Here is a 17,743-nt window from a genome sequence, read left to right as displayed (position 1 = left end):
GGGTTCGGAGGAGCCCACGGTGAGCTGTGCCTGCCGTTCTCTGCACAAATGTTCGCTGCTAAGAAGCCAAAAGGACAGGTTCAACAGGCGTAGAGAATACAATGAATAGGACACTCTGGAGAACGCCTGCTAGACCCACCGTGTTTACAATGATGCCTGCGCAGTCACGCATGCGCCCTGCTGCAGACTGGCTCTGCAGCTTGGACGAGCAAGCCGACACTTCTGTGTCAAATTCAGTCAGGAGTCACGCAAAGGGACTAGGTTAGAAAAGCCTTACGACCCTCCCAGCTCTAAGACTCTGGTTCTCTGGACACCAAGCAGAGAAAGCAGACTTGTGAGCCCGGTTATGCAATTTCTTAACCCAGCCGGTCTTGAAGCAAGTGTCAGCCACACGGTCCACTGTCAAACTGTGGTGCAGGTGAAAAGGAAGCTATGCCCCACGGAGCTCTAGGAGCAAGATGCAAGTCATCACACGTCTCCAAGGGCAGGAAGTGGAGCCAGCTGCCTGTCTTTCCAGGTACTCGTCCTAGACAGGATGCTGACACTGCCTAGCAAGCTCTCTGTGCCTCATGCCCTCAGAACCTGAGGATGGCCAGAGACGTCCATCAGCAGAGCACGAGGCTGAACCAGGCCCTGAATGGCCCTCCTCAGCCAGCAGCCTCCATAACACTCACTGTGACCCAGCGGTCAGACCAGGTCAAGTAGGCTGGAAGGCTGGCACCAAGCAGCCACCTAAAGCTCGAACCCAGACTGTGAGAGTGGAGCTGAGCACTTGAGTGCCTCTAAGATGCAACTTTTCCCAACGACACTCCGAGCTGTTCCCAGAGGGGTGGTGGAGGGGTCCCACTGAACAGCGACCACCCAAACGGCTCTTGGCTGGTGAGGAACACACAAACGCTGGGGCGGCTCCCACGCGGCAAGCTCCCAAACTATCAGACTGAACACGTTCAGAGCAGGGAAGATAAGAACCCAAGGAGTCTGTCTTCTTGTTTTTACACAGATGACATTGTCACGTGCAGAAACAAGGGGGAACACCAGAAGAACCATGGCTGATGGGGAAAAACGTCATGTCAGTGAGACTGGCAGAGAGTGTGGCCCAGGCGGGCACCATCTTCCATGCAGAAGCCCCAGGAAGAATGTGAGTCTGAGAAGACAACCACAGACAAGGAGGCCTCCTGCCGCAGGGAGCGAGACCAGGGACAGGAGACAGGCCCCACACAGGCTGGGGGCTCAGCTCTCGTAACCCCTGGGGTGTCCTCAAATAGACAAGGATCACTAGGAACGCCGTCACCGTATCTACACACACGTAAGATGACTCAGTAGTTCTGTCTTAATGAGCTGGAAGTAAAAACTACCACTTCTGTTCCACAGTGTAGAAAACACTACACACAAATAGGATCATTGTGCTAACATACGCAATATATATTCCTGACAAATCCGAAAAGACATGGGCTGATGGTATAGTTTATTTTAGTGGATTATATGTTACTAATGAATTCTTAAAATCTTACTCATTGTGTAAATGGATTCTTTTACATAGAAATGGTGCTTAAACCCAGAGCTGATGTGACATTTATCGACAGACAGCCTCGGTTAACACAGCAAACTCTCCTTTCTCTACTCTGACCTTGATGAAGCAATCAAACTAAAATGGTCAGAATTTCTGAAAAACCTAATGCCCAGTCAGCTCAGATCACTAAAAAAAAAACTCAGACGCACAGTTACTTAACAGAGTGCAGAGATGCTCAACATGACTAGCTGGTGGAAATGCAAATCAAAACCACAAGGAGACACCACTTCCCCCGACCCAGGATGGCTATAGTAACATGTGTTGGGGAGGATGTGGAGCAATCAGAACCCTCACACATTGCTGGTGGGAATGCAAAATGGTGCAGCTGCTTTAGAAAAGAGTTTGGTGGTTCCTCAAAAAGTTAAGCACAGAAACACCGTACGACCCAGCAATTCCACTCCTAGGAATATACTCAAGAGAAATGCACATCCGTGCACAGAGAAACATGTACTGTTCACCAAAGTGTTACTCGTAACAGCCAAAAGGTGGGAACAACCTAAAAGTCTATTGACTGACGATGGACAGACAAGGTGTGGTCTGTCCATGCGATGGAGCACTATTCAGCCATAGAAAGGACTCACGCTACAACATGGGTGAACCTTGAAAACATATGTCAGCGAAAGAAGCCAGACGCAGAGGCCGCAGTCTGCATGATTCCACTTCCACGCGGTGTCCAGGAGGGGCCAATCCACACAGACAGTGTCCGCTGGCACGGCGAGTGACTGCTGATGGTTTCTTTTTGGGGCGATGAAAACGTTCGGGATTGGAGTGTAGGGACGGCTGCACAACTCTGTGAATACATTCCACTTGAACCCAACGAACGGCACACTTTAAAAGAGTGAACTTAATGGTGTGTGAGTTATACCTCCACAAAAATATTATAAGTATCTTCGCTTAAACGAAAGGTATCTGCAGTTTTCACGCACATGAGCGATCACTCATTCTAGGAACACAGTGGGTGATGTTTGCAGCAGAAGGTCATATAAGTCACCTGGACCCCGTTAGACAACTCCTCTCATTTCAGCCTGCTCTGGTTCAGTGACTGCGGCACTTTCCTTCTTTCACTTTTCAGAGGGGAAAGCCATTCTTAAGCATCCGAACTGCTTCCCCTGCTCAGTCTTCCACGTAATTCGTAGAAACTTAAGCACAAAGCTCTTCCTGAAATCTTTCAGGAAGTGAAAAACCCACCAGGGGCCATGACCAGGTGGGATCTCATACCAAAGACCTCACGTCCATCCTAAACAGTTCTTATCTTTTCATCCACAAGCAAAAGATAAACTACCTCAGGGATAAAGGGGGAGGTGTGGTTGGCTCATCAGTGGCTTTTAGTCTCACTCTGAAAACATGAGGCTCCAATAGGGCCCTATTAACACCTCCGACCTCTCAGAGCCAGATGGAAGGACGGGGCTGCCAGGGACTCTGGACCATCTCATTTCACAGAATGAGCTCGTGGAACCGGTCCCGCTACAGCTCACACTGCTAATCAGAGGCGCAACTAGGTCGATGCTGGGTCTCCTCAGGCCCCGGGGGAGCTCTCTATCCACGTCGCCACCTGCTCACCTGCTAGAAACATACATTTTTGCAAAAGGTGTGTGTGTGATGCTAAATATGCCAGTTTCATTTCCATGATTCACACATAAGACTATAAAAGAGAAAACAGAAAGAAGCGCCAAAGGAATGGGGAAGCAGGAAGATGGACCCCAGAGAGCCTTACAGGCAACAGCTCTGGGACACGGCTCCGTCCTGCTGTCCTGCTGTCCTGCTGTCCTGCCCTCTGGCTGGGCCAGTGGAGGAGCCGGGAGAGAGCCTCCTGGAACAGCGCCCGTCTGAAGCTGACGGAGAACGGCGGGCGGGTAAGGGCTGAGGTGAGGCGGCGGAAAGCCATGTGAAGAGTGAAAGATGCAGTCCCCACCATAGAGGGGTCGAGGAGGAGGAGGACGCCCTCTTCCAGGTCCCCTCTCCAAACCACTGTGCTCAGGACACGCCCAGGAGCCACGGCAGCCGCCTTTCAGGAGAAGGGAGGGGTCTGAGAAAGGACAGCTGCAGGTCCATAAACAGGGGCCCTGGCCACAGCATCACCGTGAGTCACCTGGCCACAGCATCCAGGGTCCCTCATGGCTCCTCCTCTTAATTCTCTTCCACCTCCGGGCCCGACCCACCGCTGTCCTTCTGATGGGATGGCGCTCGTGTTTGGCGGCTGAGGGAGCATTTGGGGGACACAGGGGTGACGCCCTGAGACCCCGGGTCCCTCTTCTCGGGCGCTCGGTTTCTCACGCTCTGTGGCCCAGCGCTCCGGGAGTGCAGAAGTGTCCATTAAACATTGATTCCTGCTCCCCGGACCTTGGCGCCGGGCTCCAAGTTGCTCAGCCTCCAAGTCACTTGACCGATTAGCTCTCTGTAAACAGACTGTGGAAGAACCTCCCACTTGACCAAGACTGACGCCAAACCAAGACCCGCCATGGAGGCCTGGCTCGTGACACGAAAACACCGTCAACCATCCATCAGCACAACGGCTTATTGGGGTTCAGTGTCAATCAGCTTTTCAAAAATCGCTAGCTGATAACTAGTCTAGACAACCATGTGACCTTGCCCATCAGTGACCACAAAGCACTAAGAGGAGCGGGGCAGTGATTCCGAGAGACAGTCTGAGCCAGCGCACTAAGGACTCCGCTGTGGTTAAGTGCTTAATCCCGTGGACGAAGGAAGCACCCAGACGGCTCTGTACTCTTACTCCCTCCTCAGCACGAGAGGGACCAAGGGATGTGCAGGAGGTGCTAAGAAAAGGCCAATGAGGCCGCCTTACAGACACACAGAACAGCTTTCAGCACGAAGCCCGTGGAAGCAAAGGACGACCCAGATATGAAGAAAGGGCCCTTCACACAGAGCACTCGGGAGTGGGCACCTCCACGTCCAGGCCCAAAGGCAGCGGGGCAGGATGCCCGGGGGCAAGGGGAGCAGAGCTTCCCGGGGGGCTGGGAGTCTATCTGGCTCTCTAGCAGGTCCCAAGCGGGAATGGGAACAAAATATGGTGGTCGGTGACTAACACGACCTTTCTGGGCTGGTGGCTGCAGTGGTGTGGGTCAGAGCTCCGAGGTGGGGCCTGGTCTGGCCCTTATGCCTCACCACTGAGGGCCCTATGCCTCTCCAAATACTTTCATTCACCGGGGAGAATGACCTTTAAACCTTCCGAGCTAAATCAAACATACAGAAAACTACCAAGTATAGAAATGAACCATCCAGATTTAATGAATGTTCACATTTTTGTCATGTTTGCAGCCAATGAATTTTTTCAGAAATAAATTAAAAACACAGATTTTTAATAAGCTTTTTGAAAGTATTCACCTCCTCCTTCTTTTTAAAGTTTTGGGCAGTGTGTGAGCAGAGGGAGAAGAACACCGTCTGTCTAATCCTAGGGGCAGGGCCGTCTCCAGTGACGTCTAGTTCCTAAGAGAACAAAGGTGCTCGGGGCTCAGCCAGCAAACACCACTTCAGGCTTCCAGGAGCAGCTCCCTGCTCCTCCTCAAATCTGCTTCTGCGCCAATCAGTGGAAAGCACACCTGTTGGAACCACACACTGGAAAGTGCTGTCTCTTTCCAGCATCCACTGGGGAGGTGGAGGAGGGAAAACCGTGCTCCGTGGAGACCTCCACAGAGATCCACCGGCTGCTCGGGCAGCACGCCCTCTGCCAGGTCCCTGAGCCACCTGACAACTCTGTCGGGCAGGGTGCCGGGACAAAGTCCTTACAGACGAGTCAAGTCTGTCCCACAAGCAGATGCTCCACGGGCGCCTCTCCCTGGTACAAACGCCAGCCCCATGATATTTGCACGCTTGTTTCAACCTGGCTTTACTCCACATAGATTCGCGCTGTTCCGACTTTTCCTTTGACTCGGTTATAACATCTGGTTCCCTCACTATGAGTAAAATAAAATCTTAAACGTGTTTGTTTACACCAACACGAGAGCCATGGTTCTACCTTTTCTGAAAATTACCTTTTAATGGGGAGAGAATATTCCATACTTTGGAACCCTGATGCTCAGTGAAGCTGGATACGGTCCTGGGGTTTGAATAATCCGATTTAGGCCTGGCCTGAAGCTTCCAGAGACTCTCTGGTGCAGCCCATATGATCAGGACGAGGAATGTTCCAGAAAACATCAAAACCAGAACCATTTCAACAGCTGACTTATCACCCAGCCAAACCAAAGAAACTATAAGAAAAAAGCAAAACAAAAAGGATACAATTTGGCATTTTTCTTTCTTTTTTTTTTTAAAGATTGGCACCTGAGCTAACAACTGTTGCCAATCTTCTTTTTTTTTTTTCCTTTCTGCTTTTTCTCCCCAAATCCCCCCAGTATATAGTTGTATATTTCAGTTGTGGGCACGTGGGATGCCACCTCAGCGTGGCCTGATGAGTGGTGCCATGTCCACACCCAGGATTTGAACCAGCGAAACCCTGGGCCGCCACAGCAGAGCACACGAACTTAACCACTCGGCCATGGGGCTGGCCCCACGGCATCTTTCTAATAAATGTTATGGCTTCCCTTCTTCACTGCCCCTGGATCTCAGGTCGACGATACAAGCTTTGTGCCTGGTTCATCCACAGGCTCCCCTGTCGGTCACAGGCACAGTGAGAGGGTCCCACAGGGCTCACCTCCACCTGGCAGCTGCTGAGGTCACACCTGCCCCGGGTATTCACAGCTCCAGGCCCTTCTCAGGAAATGGGAGCCGACCTCGCCTGGCCTCGCCTCCCTTCCTAACGCACGGCCACAGGAAAGAGCGACAAAGCCTCTGCTTCTGGGATGGCAAATGCTTTCATCTCTAGACTTCCCAAACCGGAATTAACTTCCTACTTTGGGTGTGTTGGTTCTTCCTCCTCTGGGGCCGGAATCCGCAGCGTGACTGTAAAACCTCATGCGAACTGTGGGCAGTTCCTGCCTCCAGCAACTCTGCTCGAAGTTCCAGAAAGTGGATTTAATCACAGGCTAAAAAGCAGGGCACAGCCAGCCCCTCAGAGAAAAGTGTGCCAAGAAGGAAGCAAACCCAGCTCTGACACGCACACTGACCGCAGGAAGGACGCAGGGGTGAAGGGATGCAGGCCAGGCTCTGTTCAACACGGCAGGACAACCACCAAAAAAAGCCCCTTTCTCGCCTCCCCTCTTTCTGTGATTGGAGTGTGCAGACACCACTCGCTGCCTCCACAGCCTCAAACCTCAGGTGTTCAAACACTCGGAACAACTGAGGCGCCCCCATAAAGCCAGACGAAGACAAGCTTCGGGTGCTTCCTCTCCCACCGACAGAGGCTAAAGAATGGGGCAGCTTTAAACACAAGCCCCGCCACATGCGCCCCTCTTCTAGACAAAGCATCGCGAAGAGCAAACAGTTCCAACAGGATCCTAACACAATCACGTGTCAGACAGACCTATTTCCCCCATGAACGAAATGCAGGGACGTCACAGAAGCCCGGGGCAGGAGGGGGCCCATGGTCCACGCGGTGCCAACTACATGTTTCAGAGCGGAAATCTCGGAGCAGACCTGGCCGTAAGCTGCCTGGAGTCAGCTCACTTCCGCCATGGCCTGGGTCCGGCCATCAGGGCTCTTTGATGCCACCTAGAAGGGGAGTTAACCCATTTCATTCAGCAATGGGGTGATCTTACGTATTTCTCACCTCTGAGCGTGGATCACGGGCGTGCGTCCTTCAAGGTCAATAGCACAATAATAACATTGAAAAACAATACGCCACCAACAAGGAGCTTTTCCATATACGTCTCCATTTCATAACAATTCTCCAGGAATTAAAAAATGAAGGCTCAGAGGCTCAGTGACCTGCCCAAGGGCACTCAGCACACAAGTCAAGGACCGGGCCTTGAAGTAAGCTGTGGGCTGAGAAACTGAGGCACACAGAAAGTTCAGTTAGGTCTCTAACCCAAAGTCAGGCAGATGCGTCCTGAGAGGACGGTCGGATCTTCTCCGGTTCCTGACTCCCAGACACTCACGGGGATGTGCATGCCGGGTACCCCCCTCAAACGAAGAGCAGAGCTCTCACAGCGCTCAGATCCCGGCCCCCAAGTCTCCTGCCGCTCTGCAGTTCACGAAACGGAAGGAGACGGGCGGCTGCTTGTAACTCTGGCCTCGCACGCCAGTCACGCTCTTCTCGGACTTGGCAGAGCTGATGCTGTTTGGCTGTCTGGCAGACAGAGGGTCGAGACAAGAAAAAGTTTAAACAAAGACAAAAGAACATTCACTTAGACCTTGCCCAGAAATCCAGCGATTTTCAAACTCTGTGGGGTAAGCAATACATCTCGGCACATTTTAAATCAATCCTGATCAGCGCACACACGTCAACACAGAAGAGAAACCCGCTTAGATGCTGCTCTCTCACACCTGCTCTGAACTCGCACCGCTCACTGAGCTGCGACCTGAGGTTTGAAAAAGACCACTCACATCACTGCTGTGCCCTTTGGGGGTTGGGTTTTTTGTGAGATGGGTGCAGATGACCACATGTCTACAATCCTAGATCAGGATGTCAGCCTCCCTAAGGGTCCTCGACTGAAATAATTTCTGGAATAGGATCAAATTTCTCCCAAAGTATCATCACCTCCCACTTCTCCAAACTACGATGCACAGAGAGACAAGACAGCTCTCTTTGTAATGGCATCACTTGGGGACAGTCATGGTCTCTCACATCTGAGCCTCGAGGCACAAGAAGCCTGGATTAAGACTCCTGACTTCTGGGGCTGGCCATGTGGCCAAGTGGTTAAGTTCGCATGCTCTGCTTCAGTGGCCCAGGGTTTCACTGGTTTGGATCCTGGGTGCAGACATGGCACCGCTCATCAGGCCACGCTGAGGCGGCGTCCCACATGCCACAACTAGAAGGACCCACAAGTAAAAAATATACAACTATGTACTGGGGCAATTCGGGGGCGGGGGGGAAGGATTGGCAAGAGTTGTTAGCTCGGGTGCTAATCTTTAAAAAAAAAAAAAAGACTTCTGACTTCTAAGTTTACAACAGACCACAGAGGACACCTTGTAGGTGCCAGCAGTTTTTAAAGTAAAGGAGAATCCTAGCGCCAGAGCCCAGTGAAATCGGCTTTCATGAAAGTTCTGTTGAGCAAGGAATCCCGTGGGCACTGCTGTGCGGGCAGTGCCCGGAAGCCCGCAGCCCTCAGTCTTGGACACGCTACATCCTCTCTGGGGGCTGGGGGCTCTAGGTCTCTGAAGAGAGCAGCAGGAGAAACGACCGGACGAGGACTGCCTTTGAGAGTCTGCTTTTCCTCGTGCTCTCATGCATCTAACCTACAACGAGGAAGATTAGTTATATCTTCCCAAGAGACGTTATTAACACTCTTTATAAATCTCTGTATTTCAAGGGTATTCACACCTTGCTACTGAGCCGGACAAACCACAGATAATATGTCCAAACTACAAATGCAAAGTTATTTCAAGTATTTAATTTTAAGCCTATAAACTGTCAAAATAAATAAACCTACTGACCCGTTTCTCTCAGCGATGGTGGCCTAGACCAAGCAGGAATGTCAACGGGTCATTCCCATCCTGTCGGCTCTGACACGTACACAGGTAAGAGAGTTCCCATCCTGTCGGCTCTGACACGCACACAGGTAAGAAAGTCCCCATCCTGTCGGCTCTGACACGTACACAGGTAAAAGAGTTCCCATCCTGTCGGCTCTGACACGTACACAGGTAAGAGAGTTCCCATCCTGTCGGCTCTGACACGTACACAGGTAAGAGAGCCCCCATCCTGTCGGCTCTGACACGCACACAGGTAAGAGAGTCCCCATCCTGTCGGCTCTGACACGCACACAGGTAAGAAAGTTCCCATCCTGTCGGCTCTGACACGTACACAGGTAAGAGAGCCCCCATCCTGTCGGCTCTGACACGCACACAGGTAAGAGAGTTCCCATCCTGTCGGCTCTGACACGCACACAGGTAAGAAAGTTCCCATCCTGTCGGCTCTGACACGTACACAGGTAAGAGAGCCCCCATCCTGTCGGCTCTGACACGCACACAGGTAAGAGAGTCCCCATCCTGTCGGCTCTGACACGTACACAGGTAAGAAAGTTCACCATCGGGGGCAGAGAAGGAACTTCAGAGGACAGACATCTGACATGCGCTCAGCCAGCTCCCCTTCCCGTTCACAGAGACCCACACGATGCAGGACACTCTGCTGAGAGCTATGGAGGAGAAGGGCGCACGTCCCCTGCTCTGCTGGGCATCTCTCTTCAGGGAGGGAAAGAGGAGCTGAACCAGGAAAGAAACGGGGTGATCTGTGGAGGCTGGTATGACACCGAGGGGGGAAAATGCACTGAACTGGAGAACTTGTAAACATCTTGTACCCCCCAGACTCCAGCACTGGCCCTGAGCCCCCAGCTGACTTTGAAAAACCTCTCTGTGGCTGTGATGTCTTCCAGTGCCCCCTCCACCTGGGCCCCTGAAACCTCCCTCTCGCCCCCGGGCAATAAGACCTCCCCTGGGGAGCACGGCCAGGGTGGAGGAGAGAAGGCTGTGGGATCTGCACAAGCCCCTAAAGGGGGCACAGCTCCACCCCAGCACGTCACCTACAGAAGAGGACTTCGCCGTGCAAGTGTATCTAACGTGGGCTGCTGTGACCCGGAGGGCTGTGTGGACGTGAACAACTCACTCCCACCGCAGGCTGAACACAGGTGACAATGCCCAAGAAGGACTAGTTAACCCACAGTGCTGTGTGCCCCTCTCCGGGCCTTCCAAGGACCCCGAGTGGACCAGCAGGTCTGCAGGGAGCTAACCTACAAAGCACCACAGTCACCAGGAGCTCGGAGCACACCTTCACCCGTTTGTTCACGGGAGCGGGAGGGAGTGACCAGAACTTGCTGGTCACCTGCTCCAAGCAGGCAAGGAGCCAGTGGACCGTACAGGGCTCCAGACACAAAGACTGCATGGGAGGAGGCAGGCACCACACAGCAGGCTCAGTCAACAAAGGCATGAGGTCCAAGGTACACACACCAACTGTCTTCTCTGCCTCAGATGAAGCTGTAAGTAGATCGAGGCGGTGCTGCAGTCGGAGGCCCGCCGTGCAACTTGTGGGAGACCCGTTGCTTAGGGCCAACTCCAGAGGGCAGCGAAGCGGATTACAGTCCGCAGCTCTATTCTGGGGGGAGGGGCATGGTGCATAGCCCCCCACCTCCTCAGAACCAGGGAGGCAATGAGAAAGTGTGCCGACACGCTCCCAGGGGAACAGGGAGGAGAGGAAGGGGAACTCGGAGGGCACCGCACAGACCTCCGTGTTCCTGGGGATCACAAGATGTTCCGCCAAGACGCAGGTGAACGTGGGTCAAGCCTTTGCCTGTGGGGCCCCCAAGGCTACGTGAGAGGCCCTGGGGGTTTCCCTAGAGAAATACTTGCAAATCATGTACCCAGTAAGGGACTGGCGCCTGGGACAAGGAAAGGACTGTCACCACTCAGATAAATAAGAAGAGCCTGAATAGACATTTCTCCAAAGACCTACACACGGCCAACAGCACGTGCAAAGACGCTCAAAATCAACACCCATCGGCAGATGCAAATCGAACTCTGGCCAAGTGGAAGAAGCCAGCCACACAGATACTATGTGACTCCGTTCATACAACACGTCCAGAACAGGCAAATCCAGACACCAGGAGTAGGCTTGTGGCTGCCAGGGCTGGTGGGGGAGTGATGGCTAACGGGACGGGTTTCCTTGGGATGATGAAAATATTTCAAGATTAGATTACGGTGATGGTTCCATAATTTGGTAAATGTACTAAACCCACTGAATGTACTCTTTAAACAGGTGGGTTTTATGATATATAAGTTATATCTCAACAAAGCTTTGGTTGGCCGTCTCTGCACAGGTGCATGGGGACCCAGGCACGGCTCCCCACCTGCTTCGGCGTCAGGACGGCTGCCCTCCTCCCGCGCAGCACAGCGCCCCCACACCTTGCTGAGCTCCTTCCACCCTCCTGCCCTCTCACCAGTGAGGCACAGGATTTACCAGAACGCAGGATTCTCTCCATTTCAAGGAAAACGAATAACATTTTCAAGGTTCAGTCTTTAATATTTAGCATTTCCTAATGGATATAGAGTTGAATCCAATGTGTTTCCAAAGGACTCTGCGTAACAACAGTTAGAAACTCGGAAAGAAGAGGTTACGCCTGAAGGACGGGGGACACACAGCTGGAGCAGTCACCACACCCCACGCCCTGGACGTGAACCACAGAAAATTCTCGCTTCCTGGCCTATGCAGTGGCCACCAATTGCTTCAGACGCGAGCACCATGCTCCCGCCGATCTGCAGAGCTGGGCAGTCAGGAGGAGCGAGTGGGACCTCTGGACGTCTCCGGTGCATTCTCCCCACTCTGCCAGCCAGGAAGGACAATCCACTCCAAATTCAGGATTCAACCAGAAAATGGCTGAATTACCAAAAGCGACCAAGTTTCAGCAGAGGCTCTGCCATTGCCTTTACCAGGATGCAGCTCAGGCTGCTCGGCGTTAACATCAGGAAGCAGACAAGGACAACGGAGGTTTTTAAAAATAATGCTGAAAATCAGTTTGAGCCAGTGTTGGTCACCTAATGGAAGTTTTGAATTTCAGCTGAAACAGACAAAACCTATTAGCTGATTACACTGTGGGCCCGGAACACGGCTCGTAATCCAGCCTCAAATGAGCAGATCGATCTTGTAGTGGTGGTTCCTCCTAACGACCATCCTTCACGTTGACAGGGATCCGATGACAAGGCAATGCCGGTTCTGGAGTCTGTTTATAGCTCTAAAAGGCAACATTTCCTGTCTGCCAGGTAAGAAGATAATAGAGGGCTCCGGTGTTTCTAATGACAGCCACTGTTCTGGCTCACGTTTCCACAAGCAGTGCCAGCATTCTCCCCTTGAAGACGACAGGGGTGCTGGCTCCTCACCCCCCCAGCTGCGTCCCACACGGCTGTCTGTGCCCAGGTGGTCTTCACTCCTGCTTTCGTGAGCCTCACTCATGTGCGATAATTAAAATAATGCTCCCCAAGTGGAACATCCGTGTTTAAAGTGTGCGACGAGAACCAAGTCCTTTGTCGTGAGCAAGGTCTGGACCTCAAGGCTCTGTGGCCTCCACACGAGGCAGAAACGCAGGTGACCCCCTTCCGTTCTCAGTGGACCAGAGCCCTTGGCATCCACTGGGGCAGTGCACTCTCCCAGACTAACCCGGGGTATTTACGAGGCTCGCAGTGGCATTTTTCTGCCATGAACATAGTTTTAAGCACAAAATCATTTGGAGCACAAGAGCACCAGTGATGGTCCACCTCATTTGGAAACACCGACCATCTGCAGCATGTGAAACACCAGCTGACCTAAACCGCAATTTACTGAGTCCAGAATGGAAATGAAAATATAAATTCTGACCACAGAGGACCTTTAGCCTACGCTGGACTCGCCGAATCCCGACAGGTCGCAGAAGTAGAACGAGACCCTGCGCTTCATCACAGTTCCCGTGGGAGCGTGCAGAGGTTGGAGAAACTGCAGAGACGGGGAGCTGCCGGGACGAGCAAGCCCTGAAAACCGGCTCTGGAGCCCCTGGGAGACGCAACAGCAGCAAAAACATGCCGATGTCGTCCAACTCACCCTCCATGTCTGACAAAAGTAAGTTTCCAGACGAGGCGGCGTCTGAAGAAGCCTCCATGTTCACTACACCACGGGTCTAACCTGACGTGGGAAAAACACGTGGACATGGCAGGGACGTGACCAAAAGGACCAGGCTGCCATCTGGTTTCCCACTGTGGCTCTGAGTGACTCCCTAAACGCACTTCATGCCTGCATTTGCAGAAATGGAGACATCCCCGCCTCCACCACAGGGTTATCAGGAGGGTGCAAAATCCACACGGCCGGGAAGGCAGCTTCCCAGTAAACGCGTGCAGGCAAATCACCTGTCTCCCCCCACTTGTGTGCTATGGGGCTCAGCTCACCCAGGAAACCAGGGGCGGGGGGATTCAGCGTCCCTGCCTGAAGGAGGGGTGGCACCGAGCCCAGGCCCGGAGACGGATGCGGGGCCTCGGGAGGGGTCCCTGTGAGGGGAGTTCCCAAGTCAGAAGTCAGAGAACCGGGCGCCCATCAGTGAGAGTCAACAACTGCAATCTTAGGGGGAGCAGACAGATGGGCCAAAGTGAGTGACCAGGTGGCCAAACGAGAGCATTCTAAGAGGGGAGCCGAGGGTCACAAGTCTCAGGAGGCCTCTAGGAAGAGCCACGAGCCTAGGTATCAGAAGGAGAGCCCAGCTCCCTGCCCCAGAGGTCAGAGAGAATGCAGCTCGGCCTGGGCCACAGAGGAAAGCGTAACGTGGAGGCCGCGATGACCAACTCCAGCCCCCTCAGCAAGGACGCAGGCCACTGCTGCCCGGCGCCATGAGCTCTTCCCCCCGAGAGAAAAAGCAGGGAATCGTGAGTCACCAATAAAACAACTAGTGTCCTTCTGTGAGCCAGAGGCCAAGGGACCCCAGGGCCCACCACACAGTGCCTGGGCCCCTCAGAGCTTCGGAAGGGTAGACGGAGGTTGGAGGCCCGCTGTCCCTGTGCTGGCGCTGTTTATGAAGAACGGGGATGCATGGGAAGATTCGGAAGACCAGGTACAGAGGGGAGTGGGGTGGGCAGGCTGTCGGGGCCCCATCCCGCTCCTACACCTGCCCCGACCAGCCAGCCTCACGCAAAGCTGTTCTGCTCCTCTCCAGACACCCCCAGGACACACCACTCGCTATGACAGAAGTGCACCCCGGTGTGTCCCCGGCTGTTACAATTGCACCCCGCCTCAGCAGCTTCTCGCTGGTACAAGATGGATGAAGACACTGGAACACCGACAATCTCAAGAAATTTCGCCCAAGCACAGGGCTCAGCAGAAAACACTGCAAGCAGGACAGCGGGCAAAGATCCCTGAGCAGGAGAGACGCTCCAAGAACCAGGCTCCTGACCCCCAGCTCTTCATAAGGTGATAGACACACTTACCCGCGAGGCTGCCAGCAAACTGCCTGACGCCTCCATTTCCTTCCCACCACTGAGTCTCCCCTCCTAGGGGTGAATTAGCCAGAAAACTAAGCAGACACCCAATTCGCAAACAAAAACACATTGAAATGCATGTAGGCTTTTAACAGCTGAAATTATATACCTTCAAGTGCACCGCGGGCGTGTTTTCTAAATATTGAATATCTACCCGATGAAGTCAATGCAGGACGGAGTCAGGAGTCACAGCGCGCGGTTCAGGGAAAAGGCCGACAAACCGGGTAACAACAGACACAGAGCAGCCTCGGAACCTGCGGCTCAGCTGGCGGGCGGCAGTCTGGAGCAGGCTGCCTGAAAGCTGGCACGAACCTCTGGAACCCGGACGCGAAGATTCTGAAAGGTTTGGGGAGATAACCGCATTGGCACATGAGGCCATCCCCGCGTCACCCAGCCCCACAAAGGTCTGTGCCTTGGGGCTGGGAAGGGGACCTCAGACCTGTGGCTGTGCCGACAGATGCAGAAACCAGGGGTGAGGGCAGAGCAGTGGCTGGAGGGGGTCCCCACGTTGTCCGACTGTGGCCCCCATCATGGGGCTGTGTGGGCGGGCCGGCCAAGGCCAAAATGAAGGGAACACAGCGATGAGGGGGGCAGATGGGGCAGAGAGGGGCAGTCCCAAAGAGCAAACCGGTGCCTGGACACCCTTCGGAAGAAAGGACAGACTCAGGACACAGCCCCCGAGGCCACGGGGCCACCCCAAAGCCACCAGAGCAGAAGGGGCTGGCAGTCGGGCAAAATCCTGCCAGAGTCAAGGTTCATTTTATTAACATATGAAAAGAGCCTGTGAAACATTTCCAGGCTGAGAATTCCCTGGGTTTCTAACGGATACTAACAGAAGACAAATGCTCTGTGCTCAGGACCGTGCTTGGTCGCTGCCCCAGGTGGGGGCTCCGGCCCCTTGTCCCCACGCTCAGCTACTCTCCACGCCAGGCGCCTGGGGGCAGATCTGGCACTGGGTGCTCCTCATTTTGCATCTTACCACCCCCGGCTGTCCTTCTGCCATCAAACTTCCCTCCTAACAAACAAACAACCGGGAGTCTGAACTGACCACCCGTCCCAGGACAGGAGAGGCCCCGCCCTGCGGGCATCCAGGAGCAGGTTTCATGGCTGTCACTCTGTCTCTGCCCCCCGTCACCACAGTCCCATGGAAATGAAGAGTCTGAGCCACCAGCTTCATCTCCATGCCCGGCGCACGGCCCAGCTCTCAGCTCCACCGAGATGGGGCGGGACGCCCATTGAGGTGCACGAGGACAGACGCTGTCACAGGGTCCAGAAGGACAGGCAGATGCACAGAGGGCTGTGCAACATGACCAAACCCTCCCCGAGCACAAGACGGTAAAGAGGCTCAACGTGAGGTCCCAGGTGACCCTCGGCCCAGCACCCCTCGTCCTCACGCGTCCTCCACGAAGGGACCCATTTAGCCTAATGCTGGCCAATGAAGGACACTTCTGTGACCAACCCTCGCCAGGGTGCACGATGTCTCCGCCGGCCCCAGCCAGGGGAGCCGGAAGGCGTCCTCAGCACAGCAGGTGAGCCGCGAACCCAGGAATCCAGACGCGAGTGCTGAGAGCTGGCTCCCCGTGCCAATGCCACACCTGACCCTCAACAGAGACACGGCTGCCTCTGTTATCTCCTGTGCCACAGCCCCAAACTGAGCTCACAAGATCCCAGCATCAGCAGTGTCACCATTGTCATCGCCGACCAAGTCACTGAAAAGGGCGCCAGCTTTTTATTACCAGATAGGATTAAGGAGCAAACATCTTCAGGGCAAGAGACGAGGGCCAGCTGTGCGCACGTTCTTAACGGCTACTTACACGAAGACATCAGAACCGTGACTTCTGAGCTGGGAGGGAGCAGACGCAGACACGGCAGGAAACTGGGGGTTTGCCATCAGCTCCCCATTTCGCAGCTCAGGCTGGTCGTCCCCAGCCACCCCTCTAGACTCTGCCGACCCCACCACGCTCCCGTCAGCTGGGTCGTTTCCTTCACGAGTCGGTGGAATTATCCCCACGAGGATCATTTGCTCAGGCGATTACCACCGTGCCCCTCGCCCCAGGAGCTTGTGGGGCGGGAACCATCTCCTTTAGCCACCACGCGATACCCCACACCTCCCACAATGCCTGGTGCGCAGGAAGCACCAGCAAGTCCTCGCAGAATAAACAGATCAGTGAGAGAAGCAGCAAGGAAGGTGGGGGAGATGTGCCTGCGGCCAGGCCATTGCCACAGAAGACACAGCTCAGGCCTCGGTGAGGAAACGCACATTTAAAAGTCCTCCCCCAAACCCTAAATGGTGGAGTGTCCGGAATTTGACAGCCAAGGAACAAAGGCTCGGCGAGTCCAGTGAAACCATGTCCCTGCCGGGCCCTCCAGCGGGGAGGGTAGCGCCCGATATGCCCCCTTCCTGACGGGTGCTCACAACGAAAGGCCCTCAGCTCCCTCAGAGCACACGGCCCACTCCGGAGACCAGCGTGTCCTCAGGACACCATAACTAAACGTTTCTGCCCGGGTTTGAAGTTCACTTAAGGAACGTCAGTACTTTCCTCTTCTTTCTTCAGGCCACCCCTTGATCCTGACTGTGTCATGAAACACTCTCAGAGACAGACTCGTCAGACAAAGGCGAGGAGGCCAAACCACGCGAGGTGATGGGAGGAATGCAGAGCAGAGCAGACAGTGGCCCCGGGCAGGCTCTCTCCCCGCCAGGCTGAGGCCAGCCTGCACAGGAGACCAGAAGGGTCAGGGGGAGAAGCTTCGAGAACACGAAGCCGCAGGTTTGAAGGAGGTACAGTCAGCCACCGACACACCCTCTGTGGGAGGCGGGGCTACGATGTCACCTCACCGAGAGGCCTAAAGGGTGCAGGTGACACAGCACTGCCCGCTGCTCCTCAGGGACTTCTGATGGCTCCTATAGGCCCGTGGAGGCAGCTGTGTGGCCGGCAAAAGACGACAAACGCAAAACAGAACGGCTCCCAGGCCTGAGCTCTGACAGCCTGCTGGGCCGGGACGAGGATGCGAGCCAGTGTCTGGGCCGGCACTGTCTGGCGACGCTCTCGCAGCAAACGGGGACCACCTCGTTCCTGGTCAGCTGGTCCACAGGGACACCAGCAGCAGCAGAAGGAGTCGTTACGGATGCTGGTGGTCCAT

The 17,743-nt window shown here is 54.3% G+C and overlaps 1 protein-coding gene across 7 annotated transcripts in view; it reads right to left on the bottom strand.

The window, feature by feature from the left end:
• Window positions 1-17,743, bottom strand: part of ATP11A (ATPase phospholipid transporting 11A) — a 155,096-nt gene that overhangs the window by 86,754 nt on the left and 50,599 nt on the right. For 6 of the 7 annotated variants that reach the window (XM_070520165.1, XM_070520164.1, XM_070520163.1 and 3 more), the window contains exon 1: window positions 3,660-3,701. The exons of the other annotated variant lie outside the window; for it this stretch is intronic. In XM_070520165.1, coding sequence (XP_070376266.1) covers window positions 3,660-3,686 — 27 coding nt within the window. In that variant the 5' untranslated portion in view covers window positions 3,687-3,701. Of the gene's footprint in view, window positions 1-3,659; window positions 3,702-17,743 lie in introns of those variants that run through there. 7 annotated transcript variants of the gene reach the window in all.

Source organism: Equus asinus, chromosome 11, assembly GCF_041296235.1.
Source record: "Equus asinus isolate D_3611 breed Donkey chromosome 11, EquAss-T2T_v2, whole genome shotgun sequence".
NCBI lineage: Eukaryota > Metazoa > Chordata > Mammalia > Perissodactyla > Equidae > Equus > Equus asinus.
The sequence above is the reverse complement of the archived record's forward strand: the minus strand, read 5'-3'. Positions and strand labels throughout refer to the sequence as shown.